Here is an 18,049-nt window from a genome sequence, read left to right as displayed (position 1 = left end):
ATTCCAACATACCAATCGGATTTACCCTGAATGCTAGCGTAGCGTGTGAGACTTCCTATTGTGTGAAGGGCAGAATTAGCCTTTCATCACTGCCATGTGGCGAGAATGTTTTCCTGCAAGGGATGATTCTTTTAGGCGAAAATACGGTCCAGTTCTTTTTGTAACAGCTGCCACATTTATACTAAAAATCCTTCACGGCATTCATTGTTCATAATCTGTAATAGCTTCTTTTCTTCTTCTGTAGTTTTAACAGCTCGGAGAAGTCAGCTCTTGAACCTGAACCTTTCTGGCAAGGTGGGTGAGCGATATATCATGCCGCTTTCACACTGAAATTAGGGGGTAGACCCGCTAACAATCGGCATTTGGCCCCTTCCCCATTGACCAAAACCAGCGGGGTCTATCCTCCGCTGGCTAGCTTCATAGCCTCCGCTGGCTAGCTTCATAGCCTCCGCTTTCACCGCTGCGTGTCTGCGAACGGCGTCACACTGAGATTGTGTTGATGAAGTGCAATAGAATTCACGGAAGTAAAAAATGGAGAGCAACATGGAATCATTGTTGGGCTTAAGACTTGAGAAGCTCACGAATTCCACTGTCTTGCCAGTGCTGCAATACGCTGAATGAATCCAGTCTCGAATGCAAACGGAGCTTTGTTTGGGTACGTGATGTACGAAGTGGCGCACATAACGCTCAACGTCATCACGTAAATTAGCGTGTTGGCGTGGGTCTGGCTTTCCCACTGCTAGCCGATCGGAGCCGAGCCGATTAGAGCCGACTTGCCAGGTTGTTAGACGCTGGTTGACGCGGGTCTGTAAGCCTTTCCCACTGCCACCAAATGCCGATCGTTAGCTGGTTTAAACTGGGTTTTTTTTGGCCAGTGGGAAAGGGGCTTTAGTGTATTTAGCCATGCTAATGTCTTGTTCTACTTGAATGAAGGCGGACGTCTGAGATCTCAAGAACTTTTTTTAGATCTCGCTGTTTGCTCTCGCATCCTTTCACCTTCGCTCGGCCGCTTTGTTCGTGCCTGCCGCCGTGCTAGCGGTCATTTTGGAATTTTATGGTCCCCTTGATTTATCGTTCCTCTCGTGTTTACACCGGCACCGTCCGCCCCCACGGCTCCCATCTGTCTGCCATCGTCCGTCTCTGCCGCGCGGAAACGCTGCACTGCATCTAATTTGTCTGGAGGACACGTGGACGATGTGACTTCCTGTGTCTGCCGAATGAATCACGGCTAGCCAGCGCCTTGCGCCATGTTTGTTGTGAGGGGCGAGCGAGAGGAGTCACCGCCCCACACACGCACACACATGGCAATCAGAATTCCAGCAGTGGCCCAGCCTTCCTTATCTCCTTGCACTGCCCTTCCATTCCTTCAGCCTCTGTGTGCGTGTGTGAGAAAGAGTCTCTCTCTCTCTCTCTCTCTCTGTCTCTCTCTCTCTCTCTCTCTCTCTCGTGGCTGTAGGTTAAATCCCGGTCTATTTATAGCGCATAGCAGCGGCAGCGCTGAATTGTGGGTCAGTATGTTGAGAGGGAGGCCGGGCTGCTGCCTCGTGGCTCGTCATAACTCGCCTGGCTGGCTTCATGTCTTCAGGGTTGGTTGGTAGGTTGGTTGGTGGTGGAGGTAGAAGTGGCGACTTGGAAGTGCAAACAACGAACCGACACCGGATACAGATCGAACATTTTCTTTTCATTTTTTTATGGTCGTAGCGCTCGCTCAGCCGGAGCCTCCAGTCCAACAGTCGTTCGTGGTGCGTTGACACAAGGGGCGGAGGGAAAAAAAAAAAAAAAAAAGTTTGGCATGGCTGGAGCTGAATCCAGGTCACTGGGTTATTATCCTGATTCAAACAGCAACTCGCTATTAGTCACCAGTGGAAAAGAAATAAGGTTAGTTGGGACTAAAAGCAAACAAATAAACAAAAGGATTCCTGATTCAAATCCAGGTTGAACCGGAAAACATCAGAATTTGATTATGCTAATTCCAAACACCGTGACTGTAATTATACGTATCATTTGTCTATTAACGAAGATATTGTGGTTGCGAGAAGAAGCCCATAAAGAACGTTGATGAAAAACACATTTGTACTTTATTTTCTTTACGCTTTGTTGAACATTCTCTAGTTGTAAAGGACCCCCACAGTAATGTTCTCCCTCTGTTCTCGTGCCAGTCTTGCGCGTATTTGTCGGCGGGCCTCTTGTTTTGCTAACTCGCAGCTAATCGGCGCTAAATCGGGCCTCCTCGCTGTGCCTGCGCAGCGCGACCCAGCAGCGAACGAGCCATTTTTCAAAGCGGCTGCTGTTGACTTTAGGCTTTTTTTTCTTCAATCACCTTTTTATTCCCCCATAATCCCACAGCTTCACGCACAGCTGCCCCTGTGGCACCTTAAGCGGGGCCCCGTTTCACCCCTAGAAATCCGGTTTGGGCCCACTCTTGTCAGTGGCGTCTCTGTGCATTGCAGATCCCCCAGAAAAGCCACTAATGATTTTAGATTTCAAGGTGTGATTAGGAATGAACGTGCCTTTGTCCCATGTGTGTCTTTGTGCATGTTGGTACCCTGCGAGTCAGTTTACAGGAAGTAACCCTTTATTGGTGCTTGCGGTGAAAAGCGAAAGCGACTTGTTTTCAGCCGTGCGTGAAAAACATGCATGTTGTGAACGTCGATAACACTGTGGTGAGCAGTGTGTTTTTGCGAGAGGAACGTTCATTTCTGGTGTTTCAGAAGGTGAAGCAGTGTTATAATATTTACTTTAGGGAAGTGGCTGGTTTGTGCAAACAAGTCAAATGATTTCTGAGGGAGAATTTATTTTTTTCCTGCTTTTTTTAAAAAAAATATAAATATATATACACCTGATTGTTTTTAAATATACACCTGAAGGGTTACTGCCTGAAGCTTCTTGGTAGATACCCGGTCCCTCAGAGACTTTGACTTAAGGGCTGCACCGACCAGACCTGACCTGACCTGACAACTCCACATTCAAGGAACCACAGGTCAAGGAATCGGATTGAAATTCAGTTTTTTGGGAGAAAGAGGAAAACGTTTATCTTGGTAGAGAACTTGAGTGTGCTGGTTGTTGTGTGGGACCACTCCCACCCCGAGCAGTTCAGGCATGTCGTAGCAGCTGCCCGAGAAGCTGGCAGAAACTAATAAAATTACTACTCGGCCTAAAAATATAGAGCTCAGCATTTTCTCAACGTTTTCTGCGTGCCAGGCAGGGCGCTGTTTTTGAAATTTCCGTCATCTGTACTTATCTGCCGACATGAAAACACCCCACAGAAACATGAACACTGTTGCGAATAACTAGCAAAATCTCATGCTACACACTTGGTTATTCAGCAACGGCCGACAAAAAAAGAAATTTCACTAAATTTAGGCAATTTTTTGGGGGGAAAACCAAAACGACCAGTGGTGTTGTCTTGCTGTAGGGATCGAACATCCTGAACTAGCGCACTCAGTGTCGCCTCTGTTCTTTGTAACAGCAAGGCGGCCAGATTTGTCGGATCTCGGCGGGGGGAAATAAATCTCTGAACACAGGGAAATTCTCAAGGCCTTTCATCCGTCATCGAGACTTGTCTGCTTTTTTTTATTCACCGATTGCGCTCGAAACTCTCCAGTGTCCTCCGAAAACTCGAACCCGGCCGATGGATTTACGACATTTATCCAATTTATCCTGGATTCTGATTAAGTCCGTTCCTCCGCTTTTGTATCTCGGATCCGTTTGCGAGTCCTGAGCTGTTGGCACCAAAGTCTTGAACGCAGCAACAGAAGTCGCCCCCCCAGCATAGGGATGCAGTGTTATCCAATGCCGACCCAGTGTCTAAAATTTCCCCCCTGTAGCCGCCGCCTGACCCCCCACTTGCTTTTTTCCAGCCGTGTGTTTTCGCAGGCGGTTAAAACATCACCGTCTTAATGAAGTGCGCCTCACCCTTTTCCCCCGCAACGCGGAGAAAAAAAAAGGGAATAAAATCCCAACGTGAACGTGAAACCGCAGTGGGGCCTCGGTCCTTGCCAGCGCCGGGCCCTATATTTACCAACCGGAGTTGCCCTCCCTCCCCCCTCTGCCAGAACCCCCTCATTACTTTCACGGGGGCCTTTTTCAAGAGGTGATAAAAATGCCTGAGTAGAAAGTGCCTGCGGTTTCTCCTGCGCCTCGGAGTCGGCGTCCCCCCCCGGCCAGCAGGTGTCACCGGCCGGGCCGCGGCGGAGCTCGGTAGCATCAGATGTCTGGCGGCGGTGTCACACCGCAAGCTTGCCGTGACTGTAAGGACCTTCGATGGATTCCAAGCCCGGCGAGCTGTGGCTGCAGCCACCCTGGGTATCAACACGCGGCCCGGTCTAAAAGTCTCTGGCGAGAGGATTTGGCTCCCGGCAAGTAACCGGTATCAGGTTACACAAACTTCCTGCTTACCTCTTCTGATTACTCACCGATTACTCCCAGTTTTCAGACACAAGAATTTTGGGAGGCTCATGGTGATGTCACAGAGGGCACTGACACTGGAGTCTTGGATGAAAATCTTAAGATCTGAAAATAGACATAATGTGGAACCTTTAAACGAATCACCTTTTTGAATGGTAAGACCTTAGCTACCAGTCTTTGCTGTTCTCCTGAAGTTGGACCACAACTTCTCTGACCATGAGCACTTCAAACTGCACCAGGTCCGACTTTACAGTCCTGACAGTGATTTTTTGTTCTGTGGGAACTTCCCGTCTGCTTTTTGGAACCGAGCTGTGATGAATTGGGCATGACCGGGGGCGGCGGGGGGAGTCTGCCTGCTGTGGTAGTGAAGCCGCTGAGGTGAACACGCTCTGGATGACTAAGCAGAGGAAAGAAGATGAATCCTCTCAAGGAGGTCGATGGTTTTCCTTGGCCCTGCTCCCAAAACCGTTGGCTGGCTTCGTCAGCCTTTGAAGGTCTCCTGCCTCCCTCCTTCCCTTCCCTTCCCTTCCTCCGTTCTTCCTTCCTGTCGTCCTTCCGTTGTAACGTTCGCAGGAGTCGGTTGGTCTGCCAGCGCGCTTGAAACACTGCAGCTCTCTGTTCACCGTCTTTTTAGTACTTTGTTTCTCTTTGACTCGCCCACCGCTGTGGTGGTGCGTCTTCCACTATCTGTGCCATCGGTTGTTCGGTGTCACAGATATGATTTCATATTGTTATTAGGAATTTAGACGCTTCTAGTTCAAGTTTGCAATTCATCAACGGATAGCTGGAATTAAATTAAAACAACACAGGGATCATTTATCGTTTAGTATGAATTTTATTATTCTTTTTATAGCATGGAATTAAAGTTACAGCGACACGCAGCCAATCAGGTGCAGCGGTGACTTTGCAATAATGCTGCTCATTTGCCAGCCTTTTTTTTTTTTTTTTATGTGAACTCAATGGCTTTGGGGATATGCTTGTATTTTGAAAAAGGACAGGACATATTAATCAACCGTACTTATGTATATAGTTCTCCCCTGGCAGTCAAAATAGGCCACCAAAAGGGGAAAAAAAAAAAACACAGCGTAGACCACCATTATCAAAATGCGGCAGTGCAGTTAACGCAAACTGTCAGACTACAGTGCATGTTGTAAAGTGTGTCGCGCTTCGTGGAAGAAGTGAGACTCAAAGGTGATTTTTATTTCTTAAAAAAGCTCAGTGAACACTTTTTTTTTTTTTTGACAGGTTTTGAAATTAGTCAGATACCTCAGTGGACCAATAGGAAGCCTCGGTCTGTAGTAATGCAGAAGTGCAGACAAATCGGACTCAAGAATCGCTTTTTGTTCAACCACATGAATTTGTTGTGCTGTGTGACATGTTGCAGAACAATATAGGCCGATTTTTGTGCATGTTGCTCGAATTACTCAGCCCTCGTCCGGGTCTGTTGAGCGATACAGATGCAAATAGCTGTGCAGGACGACCTTTGTCCCAGTTTTTTTTTTTTTTTTTTTTTTTAACGCACATCCATGGTTGCCTCCTTGGAGCCACGGAGCGCTCTGTTTCCAAGGTGATGCAGTGTAGCTCGCTGATGCAGATGCGCGCACACACACACACACACACACACACACACACAACTAGGCTGTTAATTCATCAAATGTCAGACTGTTTACTCAGTCCTCACAACCAACATTAACCAATTATTGATCAGCAAAATTTGGTGTGTGTGCACCAGCCTGCACTGTCTCATTCTGAGTAAGCCGCTGTGAAGTAGGACACACACACACACGCCCGCGCGCGCGCACACACCCACCCGCAGCTGATCCCCGCCCGCGCCCGCGTCCCAATCGGAAGGAGCGGTGTCCAACATGGCTGACCGCACGTGCTGCATGCCAGCGGGCGCTCGCCGTCGACCCCCTCCCCGCCCTCGTCCACCTCCCCCTCACTCTGTTTCGCATATGGCTCCATTGTTCGATTCCTGCTGCCACTCGGCAGATTGCGTTAATCTCCTCCTAATCATTGGACTGCACCATCATGCGGTAATCTCCCCCCCCCCAAAAAAAAAAGACTGAAAGACTGCATCTGACCATATTTAATAAAGAGGCGGTTGCGCTAGCCAGCCACTGCGCTAAAACGACGACAACAAGCTAATTAATTAGCCCTTCAACCTGGCACGGCCCCGCTGCCAGTCTAAGCAGCTTCTGGGGGCCCCCCAGTGGATTAGTCAGCGCCGCGTCAACAATGCCCAGTCTCGGCTTATTTATTTATTCATTCACCGGTAATGTTCGCTCGTGTAATGTCATTTTTCGGGGGGGGGGGGTAAATGACGGCGTACGGCTGATAAATGAGCGCTAGGTCCCTGTTGTCGCAGGCAGTCGTGCCGCTTGATATTACCGAAATGCTCGGGACGCACAACCCGTGGAGGTTTCGCGCTACTGAGTCACGATGACGGCCGAGCAGCAAGCCAGAGAGCCTTTATGTAATGAAGTGTCGAGACACATTTTATCCTTGACAATCAGCCACTTAAAATGGAGAGAAAAAAATCCACCGTTTGAGCCACCGCTCACAGAGCAGCAGTCACGATCGATCGTGACTTTTCTCTTGAGGCCTGAAGGTGTCGAAGCAGGATGTCGGAAGTCACAGCCGAACTAATGATGTTGAGGCTGGTGGTGAAATTAAAGTTGTCTGTATGTGTGTGTGTGTGTTGAGGACTCTCATGTAGTGTTTAGGCTAAACATGGCAGTTAAGGCTGCGTTCAGACTGCAGGCGAATCTGATTCAAATCAGATTCCTTCTCAAATCCGATTTTCAGGGCTGACCACACTGTTTTCAGCAAGTGTCCAAATGGGATCTGGCTCTGTTCAGACTGGGCCACATTATTGACCCATCTGACAGTTGCCCTCTGGTGGCGCATTGGCTCTTGCGTCGCGTTGAGTGACGTCACGGACGGTCAAAACCCATCGGTGTGTTTGGAGCTGCTCACACTGACACGCATCTGTCCAAATGTGATTTGAAACTACCTCCCGAAGGTTGGTTTCAAGCCATTTTGCAGAAATCGGATTTCATGTGATTTGTGAATGTTCGGACTACAAAATAGCCATCCGGTTTGAATCTGGATCGGCTAAAAATCAAATTTTGGCTGCCAGTCTGAACGTGGCTTAAGTTTGCCAGTCATGGTTATGTTGTGCATTCGAGGGCTTAGTCGACTCCATTCAGTTTTACAGCTGTATGTAAACGACAAAGTATTTGTAGGGCTTCTAAAATAAGTTTTCAGACTTGAACATGTAATTCATCCTTTTTAACAACCACGTAATCACAAAAAAGTGCGTTGGAGAGGTTTAAACATATGAATTCAAAGCAAATTGAAGGTATTTGCTGCAGTCTTTAGCTCCAAACTTGCCTCAAATCACACTCGCCGGTCTTGAACCAACGTCCCCTTTCTGCCCAATTACACAAAACTTCCAGTAAGAGGCATTAAAGTCTCTTTCCACCACAACAGTGCTCCATCACTTGGCGCGGCCCTCGTGCCGAGCGCCAGGCCTCCCTTAACAGGATTTCTTTTTGTGGCCGACGACTCCCTGATTCATATCTCCGCAGCCTCGCGGCCCAGTCAGCCAGAATCATCACTAACGAGCCTCTGAGAGGGAATAATGAGCCTCCAGCGGTCGCTCGGCGGTGTCTTCGCGCTCCCTCCCTCTCCCTCTGACAGCGTGTGGAGGCGGAGCCCGCGCCCAAATCTCTGTACCAACAGGGGTAATGGCGACCGACAGCGAGTTAATTCCTGCGGTGAACTCGACCGCTTCATCTCGCCCCTGAAAATTCCGACGCGGAGGCTACGTTCTGTGACCCCGCTGCGGCTAAAACTCAAAACTTTTTGCTGACGGTGACACTTGAGACATTGAAGACGACCCTGCGTTGTGCAAAATTCATTTTACTAATTGCTCTCTATGAAATATCTCTGTCTGTTTTGCTAGCTGCGATTTGGCAGAAAGCATGCGCCAAGTTGTGCAAATCAACCCTTTGTGGTGTCATGACGGGGCACAGTACCCATTCCAGGCTAGCGACAGTTGTTCCCAGCAAGATGTTGCTTCCATCCTTCTTTTTTGTCATTTTCCAAACATGGAAGGTCCAACGAAGGGTTGACTTTTAGCAGAAAGATACTCAAAGACAACAAACTTGCTTTATAAACTATACATTCATTCAACCATGTCTTTTCGAATGATATCGAATCGATCTATAAAAACCTCAGTCTGATTTCTTTAGACTTCTGTCTTGATGGAGCTTTCAGCCTTGTAACTAAATTCTATATTTATGCATCTATCTCTTTGTCCTACATATATTGTAAATGGTTTGCTTATCAGTGGCAATGTGTGTCTCCATAGCCAGCGTTGCACACTGCGGCTTCACAATGCTTTCCATGGCCTGCAAAAAACAAAAAGCTGACGTCTATATTTTAAATGCGTAGCATTAACGGTCTGCACAACAAGCTGAGCAAAAACTGGACATTGTCTTGCCAGGAGGCGGCAAACAGAGGGCTAAATACGCTGTTTTCTGGACACCTGCCCAGAGATTTCGATAATTTATGGTGCAGGGCTGCCGCTGCAGCCTAGACATTTATTTGCAGCAGGACCTGCCGAGTCATGAAGGCTCTGCTCTCTGGGGCCTTCACACCTGTCGGCCTGCTGCCCATGTCCACAAGAGATTCAGTAAAAGTGAGGTGTGATATTGGCTTGCACGCTGCGCCCAGAGCGGGTGGAGCGCTGTGATAGTCTGAAGCCGGCAGGAGTCTTTCAGACATTATTCACTTTCAATTTTGTATCTTTCTCTGGGTTTTACTGGGTTGTTCGTAAAGGTCAGCGGCCTCCAGGGCCCTTTCGCCCCCTCATGCTTTATCGACGCGCATATGCAACGTGTCTCCGAGCAAATCTTATTCAAATATAATCCCAACCATCTCAAGTTGTGTCGTTTAAATCAAGCAGACTTCTCCTCATCCAGCTGCAGTTTTGGCACCGCTTTGGTCCTGAAGGAGAAAAAAAAAAAAAAAAAAAAAAAAAAAGGTCACGCGTTTAAAAGCGAATTAAACAAAAGCAGGGCGACATCTGGCCGTCTCACATCTGCACGTCCTCAAACTTCACTCCTGGAGAGAGGAGAGGAGAGGCAGCTCGGCTCGTTTCTGAGCTTCAGCCAAAAGGCATGAAACAGGATAAGCCGCTGAACTTTTAGCCACAGTTTTTTTTTTTTTTCCCCCCAAATCCTTTCGAAAACTTTACGTGACCTTGAGCTGTTCTAAATTAAATTAAATATAATGGAAGTGTGAGCGTGGGGAAAATAGATTTATTTAAACAAACTATGGGTCTCATAATTGGAGTAGCTTGGCATCAGCCGTGCAAGCGTTCAGCTTTTGGCAGACTTGGAAGTGAAAGAAGCCTCTTCTTTACTGCAGTGTTTAGGTTGGTGCAAAACCTCCATGGCGGTAGCTGCACTTCAACAGAAAGTGTTTAGCTGTGAGTTTGGAATGGTTGCGGAGGAGAGGGGAGGGGTCCTCGAGGGTTTTTATTTCACTCTCTTCCCTGGCTGCCTCTGCAGTGTTTCTGCAAAGCTCTGGTGTTGTGGTTTGTCGCTCTGGTTATGAGTGATATCACTTTCACCCCGGGGTCAGTCCTTCCTCGTGGATCTAAAAATAGTGCCACAGGCTCATTACGTTATGGAAAACCGGCTCCGGTGCCCAGAATGTAACCGTGGTACTACGACTGGATGAGATGACAGCGGCTATACATCACTGTGGCTGTCCAAACTTTTTAACCTTTTTTTTTTTTAACTGAATAATACACCATGTTGTTAAAATTTTGAAAAAGTGTAGCAGCCTCACCCAACTAGTTTTCCCAAAATATCTCTTAAGATACAGCATACTTAGCCCTTTGATTACAGCCTGCAGCCAAAACGGATACTTTGTTTGATCTTTCATATGTCAGGAAGGAGGGAGAAAATTGTATAAGAGGGCAGGGACACCACATGGGGAATATTATTACTAACCTGGGGACGGTATTGTACCCTCTTTGACATCAGAAAGTGCTCTTTTGCGCAAGTTTGTGTTTTAGTGAACACTTTCTGAGAAGTGGAGAAAGCACAAGGAGCGAAGGAAGAAAATGTCTCATAAGCAGGCCCCAGACATATGTATAATTGTAATATATATTTATATTTGGGCTGTCGTCGGTAACACGTTCATAACACATTCATAACACGTTAATAACGCATTAACTCAAACTCCTTGAGAATAACTGAAGGTTTGAGTTTTTTTTTTTGGAGAGCATCTGGACAGTTTCAGTCAGTAATCATTTTGGAACGTTCCAATGAAAATAAAAATAGAATATTCCAACAAAGGAATTATTATTGTCCTCTCCAATTTTTCCCAGAGTATAAGAAACACAATAGAAATCTTGTGAAGTTACATGTAGAGCAAGGTAAAAAAGAAATGTAAATTAGTTTGCACTTAATCGCAAGTTAACTTAAGACATTAATGCGATTAAAAATTTGAATCGACTGACAGCCCTAATATATATAATTACATATGCCATGAATACAGTTCATTGGGAAACAGTAACATGTGACTGTAAATAATTCAGTGGAAAAAGTGCTGCTGCTGCTGCTGTTGACAATGTGTGTGTGGCACGGTGTTCAAAATTCAACAGCTGCTCTCCGCTCGCTCATCTGGAACCATCAGAAATATTTTAATCCTCCCCTCCTTCCCTCCCTGTGGACCTCCTCAGTGTGTTTGAGTTTCGTGCACGATCTTTATTCAGACCGTTGGGTTGGCTGCGCATTTCTGCTTACGATAGCCTTACGCTGCAGAAAAAAACCCCAACATACCCTCAGATGAAGGACCTGATCATTACCGGCATGATTAGTTTCAACCTCTGAACTACGACACGCATCACTGCTTCCATCAATGAGGACTTGTTAGCTGGAGTTTTTCCCCCAAATTGGCTGTAGTTTGTGTGTGTGTGTGTGTGTCCGCACGCCTCCCTGTCTGTGTTGTCTTTGTGCATCTGTGCATGTGATCTGTGTGTCGGGCAAAGTGTGTGTGTGTGTGTGTTTACCAAAAACTTGCACCTGGCTCCTTGTCTCTGCCGCCGGAGCCCAGAGGGTGGCAATAAAGGAGGCCTTGTTGAGCAGGACCATCGGCCTCGAGCAGGCGGCCACGCTGGGAGACTTCTCTGAATTTCAATTTTTAGACCTCGGCTTTATGAATAAACAGTGCGCACAACGTCCTGTTGTACGTCTGATACGGAGGTTACGCAAACTGGGATTGAAAGAAATTAAAAGATGCGCGTTTTCAAATCGTGCAGTTGTTTTTTGTTTTTTTTTCCTGAACTGAGCGATTGAACCGAGCTTCTGTCTATCTGCAGGTGTTTCCAAGAGGGAGGGGCTTCCCCCTCACACACATACACAAATATACACTTTCACATAATTTGCATTTGTCAGCATATTTGCGACATCTTCAGACGTTTTGCACTTGTGTGTGTGTGTGTGTGTGTGTGTGTGTGTGTGTGTGTGTGTGTGTGTGTGTGTGTGTGTGTGTGTGTGTGTGTGTGTGTGTGTGTGTGTGTGTTTTCCAAGAAGGAAAGGATCCCACCCAACTAGAGCTCCAAACCGGGAACGTTGTGTGTTTTTCTTGTGTTCCTCTGTTTACGCTGGGAATACGCGGCCTCGGCAGACTTGCCAGCGAGAGGGAGGTGGAATTCTTCACGTCTGTGAAGCTTCGGAGTGGTTACGTGGATGGAGCAAAGCAAATTAGTATTGATTAAAAGCATCGAGCGACAGGCGATTTCGACAATTTAACCTCCCGCAATGCGATTTCTCGGGCTCAAAAGAAAACCTTTTGAAATCCAAACTGGAGAAGAACCACCTGTTTACATTCTGAATCGGAAGCGTCGTCCGGGGCGGAAGGAGCTGATCAGTATCTGCTGTCAGCGTTCCGGCCTTTCGGCTCGTCTTAACGACAAACCCAGATCGGGTGCCCCCTCCTCCCTCCCTGCCCCAGAGTGGCGGCTTCGGGTCAAAGGTCACCGTGGCTGAAAGATCACAGCGAGACGCGCCTTCTGAACTCCGGGGTCGAGGCCCATTTGTCTGGGGGGACCGCAGCTCATTGAAGCTGCTGCCTCGCTGTCTTGATCGGAGGTGATCGGAGCCCCTTAGACGGACGCAAGGTGACCCCGGTTGCCATCGAAGTGGCCCGACTTGATGACAGTCGGTCAGCCAATCGCGCGGTACTTAATTTTCTCCTACAGGTGGTGTTGGAGTCCGTGTGGGTCCGCAGACTTCCCCCACGCCGCGCACGCCCATGTGACTCGTTGCCGACATGCATGAGCAAACTTGGAAGTTCTCAGTAATCCAGTTGGCTCCTATGATGCAAGTCAGTGGGTCAGCAGTCTGACGTGACACACTAGACGGAATATTTCCCCCAAGTCCTTTGGATTTCTTCCCCCTTTTTTTTTGCAGGGAGGGGCCATAGGAACTTTGGGGGAAGGGGTGACGATTCTGTCTCATTTTTCAAAGCACGCTAATCAGATCTTCACGACCGCTCGGGCCAGTAAACCCGTTTGAAGCAAGCGGGGCCTTGACCTGGGTGGTTTCAAGTAGTTTCCTGTTTACTACGCCGAACCCCTCTCAACTTTTTTTCTTCCCGAAGGACATACGATCGGTTCGTCCGAGAATTTTTCAAGTTGGGATCTTCCAAGTTGGCGAGTTGGCCGCCTCCCACGGTTGCGCGTGTTGCAGCAGTCTGACCTACATTCTGCTCCTGGCTGGAGACGAAATGTTGTCCAGTTGGGATCAAAGCGACCGCACCGCAGCCTCTGTTTACAAGCTAGCGGTAGCTTCCTGTTTTCAATGCGGCGATACCCCTGCTTGTAGCTCCGCCTCCCTCTCGTCGCTAATCGACCCGATCACGTTCGGACCAACAGAAAGCTTTTCAAAGTGTTTTTAAAGAAAAAAAAAAAAAAAAGAGGATTTCCGACTCGAGTCCCTCCATCCGTAACGTCGATTTTGCATGTTCAAGCATTCAGATCATTGAGGTGAAAATGTTTTGAATAAATGTTTTTTTCTGTGACCCAATTTCCTGTGTGTTTGGGTATCACTATTACCGCTCAGAAATAATGCAAATTGAACTGCCTGCGTCTCCATTCTCTGTGTTCCCCTGTTGAGCCACATGCTAGCAGACGTGTGTTTGGAGCGGGGAAAACTTGCTCGGGAAACGCTTTTACGCTTCAAGTGCGGCACGAGCGCTAAAGTGCGCCGCTCCGGGATCTTCCCGACTCACAAATTTTCCATCTTTTCAACCCCCCCCCCCTCGCCGCGCAGCTGCTTTCACGCATTCCTGACGCATTCCTGACTGCTGCCCTACTTTGCGCGCCGTTTTAATAAACCGACGTGGCTCATCTCTGAATCACACAGGGCATTCCGGGCGAGGCCGTCATCACTTGATCAGTCACTTTACGGACTCCTGGCTGCAGTTCTTGGGCCTCGCCTCCCGAATGCGATAATGAACTCAAAATACAAAACCGCCTCTTTGCCGAGGTGCTTTTGGGACAACTCCATCTGGAGCTTTATTTTTAAACCGCGCGGCCGTTAAGGGATGTGTTTTTTGCCAGTCCCATGACACTCCTAATTATTTCAGGCGAGACGAACCCTCAGGGAGATCTTTCAGTCCTTCCACATTTTTCCTTTTTTCTGAAGAAAAAAAAACGACGCGTAATATCATCACGCAGCGCCTGCGACCAGACAGACAGACAGGATTTGAGAGCAACCCGAACCAAAGGGCCATTGTTGTTGTAGACGCGGCAACCGAGTTGGCTGGAGGGCTTCTGCTGCTGAGATCATGTGATCCTTCAGCTCCGCACCGAAACCGACACTGACGACCCTTAAAGCTGCCGGTTCCTGTGGGTTTTCCTGGCATTATGGGAGATCCAAGGCTGAAAAAGTCCCTGCAAATAGACCCGAAAGAGAGTGGCGTCATCAGCGAAGTTGAAGCATTAACCAACATAAACAAACCATTACTCTCCTCGAGGTTGATGAGGACGATGAAGGGATTCTGCCACACTCAATGAAAATGTCTGGATTCTTTTCCTGCCCTAGTGATTATTTGTGATTCTCCTGAGTCCTGGGGATTTAGCAACACATCCAGGCTGAAAGATCCATTCACTGATTTGGAATTATGGCCAAAACTGTCTCTTAAAAGACTTGGAATATCCTTATAAGCTGCAAAGAAGAGGCCCAGCAGCAGAATGACTTCACTTCCTGTCTTTTCCACGTCCACACTGTCCAGGTAGATGTGTGTGTGTGTGTGTGTGTGTGTGTGTGTGTGTGTGTGTGTGTGTGTGTGTGTGTGTGTGTGTGTGTGTGTGTGTGTGTGTGTGTGTGTGTGTGTGTGTGTGCGTGCGCGTGTCTCCCCTTTTCCTGAACAAAGGAGCCAGAGAAGAAGGTGATGTCATCTTTCAGCTCTCTGCGCGTTGGTGGGGCCTGGAGATGATGTGGGGGTCTGTAATTATTGCAGTCTGCACTCTGAGGTCACCTTTCTGACAATGTGTGAGAGGAAAGGCACACACACACACACACAAGCGGCCAAACACCCACTCGTACTTACAAAACTCCTACCCCGCGAGATTATTGTTATTTTATTCACATCGAAGTTCACTAAGGCTTAGTTTCAAGGCTTTATTTTTCAGTGGACCAGAATCCCACAATAATTCACCCTAAACCTAGAGTTGCCAACTGTCTCTTAAAATCCAAAATTGTCCTGTATTTGACAATGAAACGGTGCATCCCTTTTGGAATCTGTACGGCATGGTACAGTTTCTCCCGTATTTCTGAGTTGTCTCTCGAACGTACGTTTATTTTCGACGCTAACTCTCGATCGTTTCCAGAGAGTTGGCGTTCAAAACCGTAGTCTACGTAGCTTCGGGCAATACCATTGCACAACCCATTCGCAACAGCTACGCACTGGCTGCGTTGCTTGCGCAGAGTAGGCTACGAATCAGGATCGCTTGTTCTTTGCAGCTTTGTTTGCTCCTGCACCTTATTGATTGCTGTGTAAAAATATGTATGTAATTAAAAGATTTCAATACATTTTAAACATTCAGCTTATTTCTGATGTCTGTCGGAAAGGAAGCAGTTGAAACTATGTGAACCATACACTTTTTTGAAACCCTATTTTAAGTTATGACTTCCCGCTACTGGCGAGCCACTGGCCTGTGATGGGTTTGTTGGACCGTCCACCCTACCAAAACGAGATGGTCTCGGCGGGCGGAGCCAACAACCTCACTAGGAGTGTGGCCATTACCTTTCGAGAGGTGTGAGCCATACTTTGGTGCCCTTTGTGACATCACAAGAAAGGAGAAGGACGCCTTTCATTGTTGGAAAAACATTGTAAAAGGGAAGAAAATGTGTGCCTGCAGTGGTCCGCATTGGCCCAAATTTGCAATGATGTCACCAGTGTCCTTAAATGTGCTGCCGTGCTACAGGCCAACGCTTAAGTGTGCATGTGTGTGAGAGAGAGTGTGCGTCCATTTCTCCTTGGTAATAGAAGTGCGCACTCAGCTGGAAGCGGCCTGTGGTCAGCAGGGAAAAAAGAAACTCCGGTTGGGACCCGGTGAGATCAGATCCAGATCGGCCGGCCGAGAGAGAAAAACGCGCATTGCGATGACTCAGCGGCGCTCCGATAGGACCGGGAGTTTAATGCGGCCCGTCTGGATCCCGAGACGCCGGCCGTGCGCTCGCCAGTCCGCTGCTTTTTTCCGTCCACCCTCCACCGACGCGTCGTCCGCGGCCAGCTGACTCACGGCCGACACGGCTCGCAGGATTCGGCGGTGCAGATCTGGCATCCTTGAGCAGCAGCCGGAGGCGGCAGGGATTGTGCCATTTGCTGTTTTCTTTTTTTCTCTTGTTTGATCTCTCATTCACATTCATGGTGTTAAAATGACTTCCAGCTACTCCTCTTGGACTCCGTACAGTTGAACGCAAGACAAAATACACAGTATCAGTTCGATACAGTAAATCAGAAATAACAAAGTAGGATCGTATTAAATAACAACCTAATCCTGAGCATGCTCAGCTCGTTTGTGTGCGTTAAGACGGGGCTGAGCCGACATTAGCTACCATAATAATCTAGCTGCTGTTCCATGGTCTGTGTTTTCTATTTCTACGCGGCTCTCAGAGGAGAATATCGGCAGGGTTGTTGCGTCCTTGTCACCAAGCCAGCAGCTCCCTCTGTCACTCAGCTTTGACCTCATCATCAGGCCCCGCCCTACACACAAACACACACACACACACGCACACGCACACGCACTCACACTCACACACACACTCTCACACACACACACACACACACACACACACACACACACACACACACACACACACACACACACACACACAGAGTCCGTCCTCCACGGCTAATCCCACAGCGATCCATCCACCAACCTATTCAGGAGCTCAGGGCCAACAGCTCAGGTTTTGGTTTCCCACAGATCAAAATATGATGGCAGACATAAAAAAACACACACACACACACACGTACATTCACTGTGCATACTGAGAACACTTTTGAACTGATGTTTTTAGAGCGATAACTGAGCTAAGAGCAGAGTTTAGCTGCGTTTCCGTTACCCCCTAGAATCGCACAGAAACCTAAATATCGCAGTAAAAAACAGGTGATGGAAACGCATAAAAACCTCTCAAATATGGCGTCAGCGGACTTGAGGTATGGGGTCACATGACCAATTCAGTTCGAGTGAAAATGGCGCGTTCTGTTTGGACGGAGGAGGAGGATTCTTTTTACAAGTCATCAAAGAGAAAAATATATTAACCATTCTTGACAGCAAGCAAACGTGAACAAACAAAAGCAATCGCAGCTTATGTGCTTCACACCATTCATTGGAAACGCCTGCAAATCCGCAATTGTGCTTTGTTGAAATTTTAGAAATATCACTTTTATTTTGCGAAAACCTGTAAAGGAAACACAGTTTTTGTCTCTGCTGTTGTTGTGTAGTTGATAGAGGTTCATTGTGGAGGTGTGTTGTTCACCTCACACCCTTTCTTTCCTTTGGTTTCACACACACACACACACACTCATTCGCAACTTACAAATGCTGGGCTGCCCTTAATGTGGCCCTATAGGTCATTAAAGCTCCTTGCATGCAATTTCACGTCAACGATTTTATGTCATTCAGTGCCGCGTCGTTGTTGTTTGTTCTCGTTTTTCAAAGTTGAGATTCAGTTTCCCCCCGCCAAGACTAAAAACCCCCAAGGTGACCTCTTCGCTCTCATCTAATCCCTCCTCTCCTTTTGCTTTCCCCCTGCAGGGTCGACATGTCAAGACGGGACAGCTGGCGGCCATCAAAGTCATGGACGTCACCGAGGTGAGTGGTCGGCGCTCGGCGGGGTCCCGGTTGCTGGATCCTCTGGAAAGTCCAGTCAGGATTTGGATGTTTAGAAAGCAGAGGTGCTGCTGGCGGTGTTTCCCTCTTCGAAGCTCGCAGTGGAGCTACTTTCAGGATGTGCGGTCAGTCACTACTCTGCAGCCTACTCGGCCCCATGCTGTAGTGATCTGGTGGTAGCAAGGAAGTGCTACCATGCAACATTTGAGCTCC

The 18,049-nt window shown here is 47.9% G+C and overlaps 1 protein-coding gene across 14 annotated transcripts in view; it reads left to right on the top strand.

Annotated features, from left to right (window-relative positions):
• The window catches only part of LOC142891442 (mitogen-activated protein kinase kinase kinase kinase 4-like), a 75,597-nt gene that overhangs the window by 16,319 nt on the left and 41,229 nt on the right, over positions 1–18,049 (top strand). For all 14 annotated transcript variants that reach the window (XM_076030980.1, XM_076030979.1, XM_076030983.1 and 11 more), the window contains exon 3: positions 17,762–17,818. In XM_076030980.1, coding sequence (XP_075887095.1) covers positions 17,762–17,818 — 57 coding nt within the window. The remainder of the gene's footprint in view (positions 1–17,761; positions 17,819–18,049) is intronic.

This window comes from Nelusetta ayraudi, unplaced genomic scaffold, assembly GCF_046127955.1.
Source record: "Nelusetta ayraudi isolate G7.1 ecotype Tasmania unplaced genomic scaffold, CSIRO-AGI_Nayr_v1 ptg000031l, whole genome shotgun sequence".
In the NCBI taxonomy this organism is placed as follows: domain Eukaryota; kingdom Metazoa; phylum Chordata; class Actinopteri; order Tetraodontiformes; family Monacanthidae; genus Nelusetta; species Nelusetta ayraudi.
Note: the sequence above shows the minus strand (reverse complement) of the source record. Positions and strands in the feature narration are given on the sequence as shown.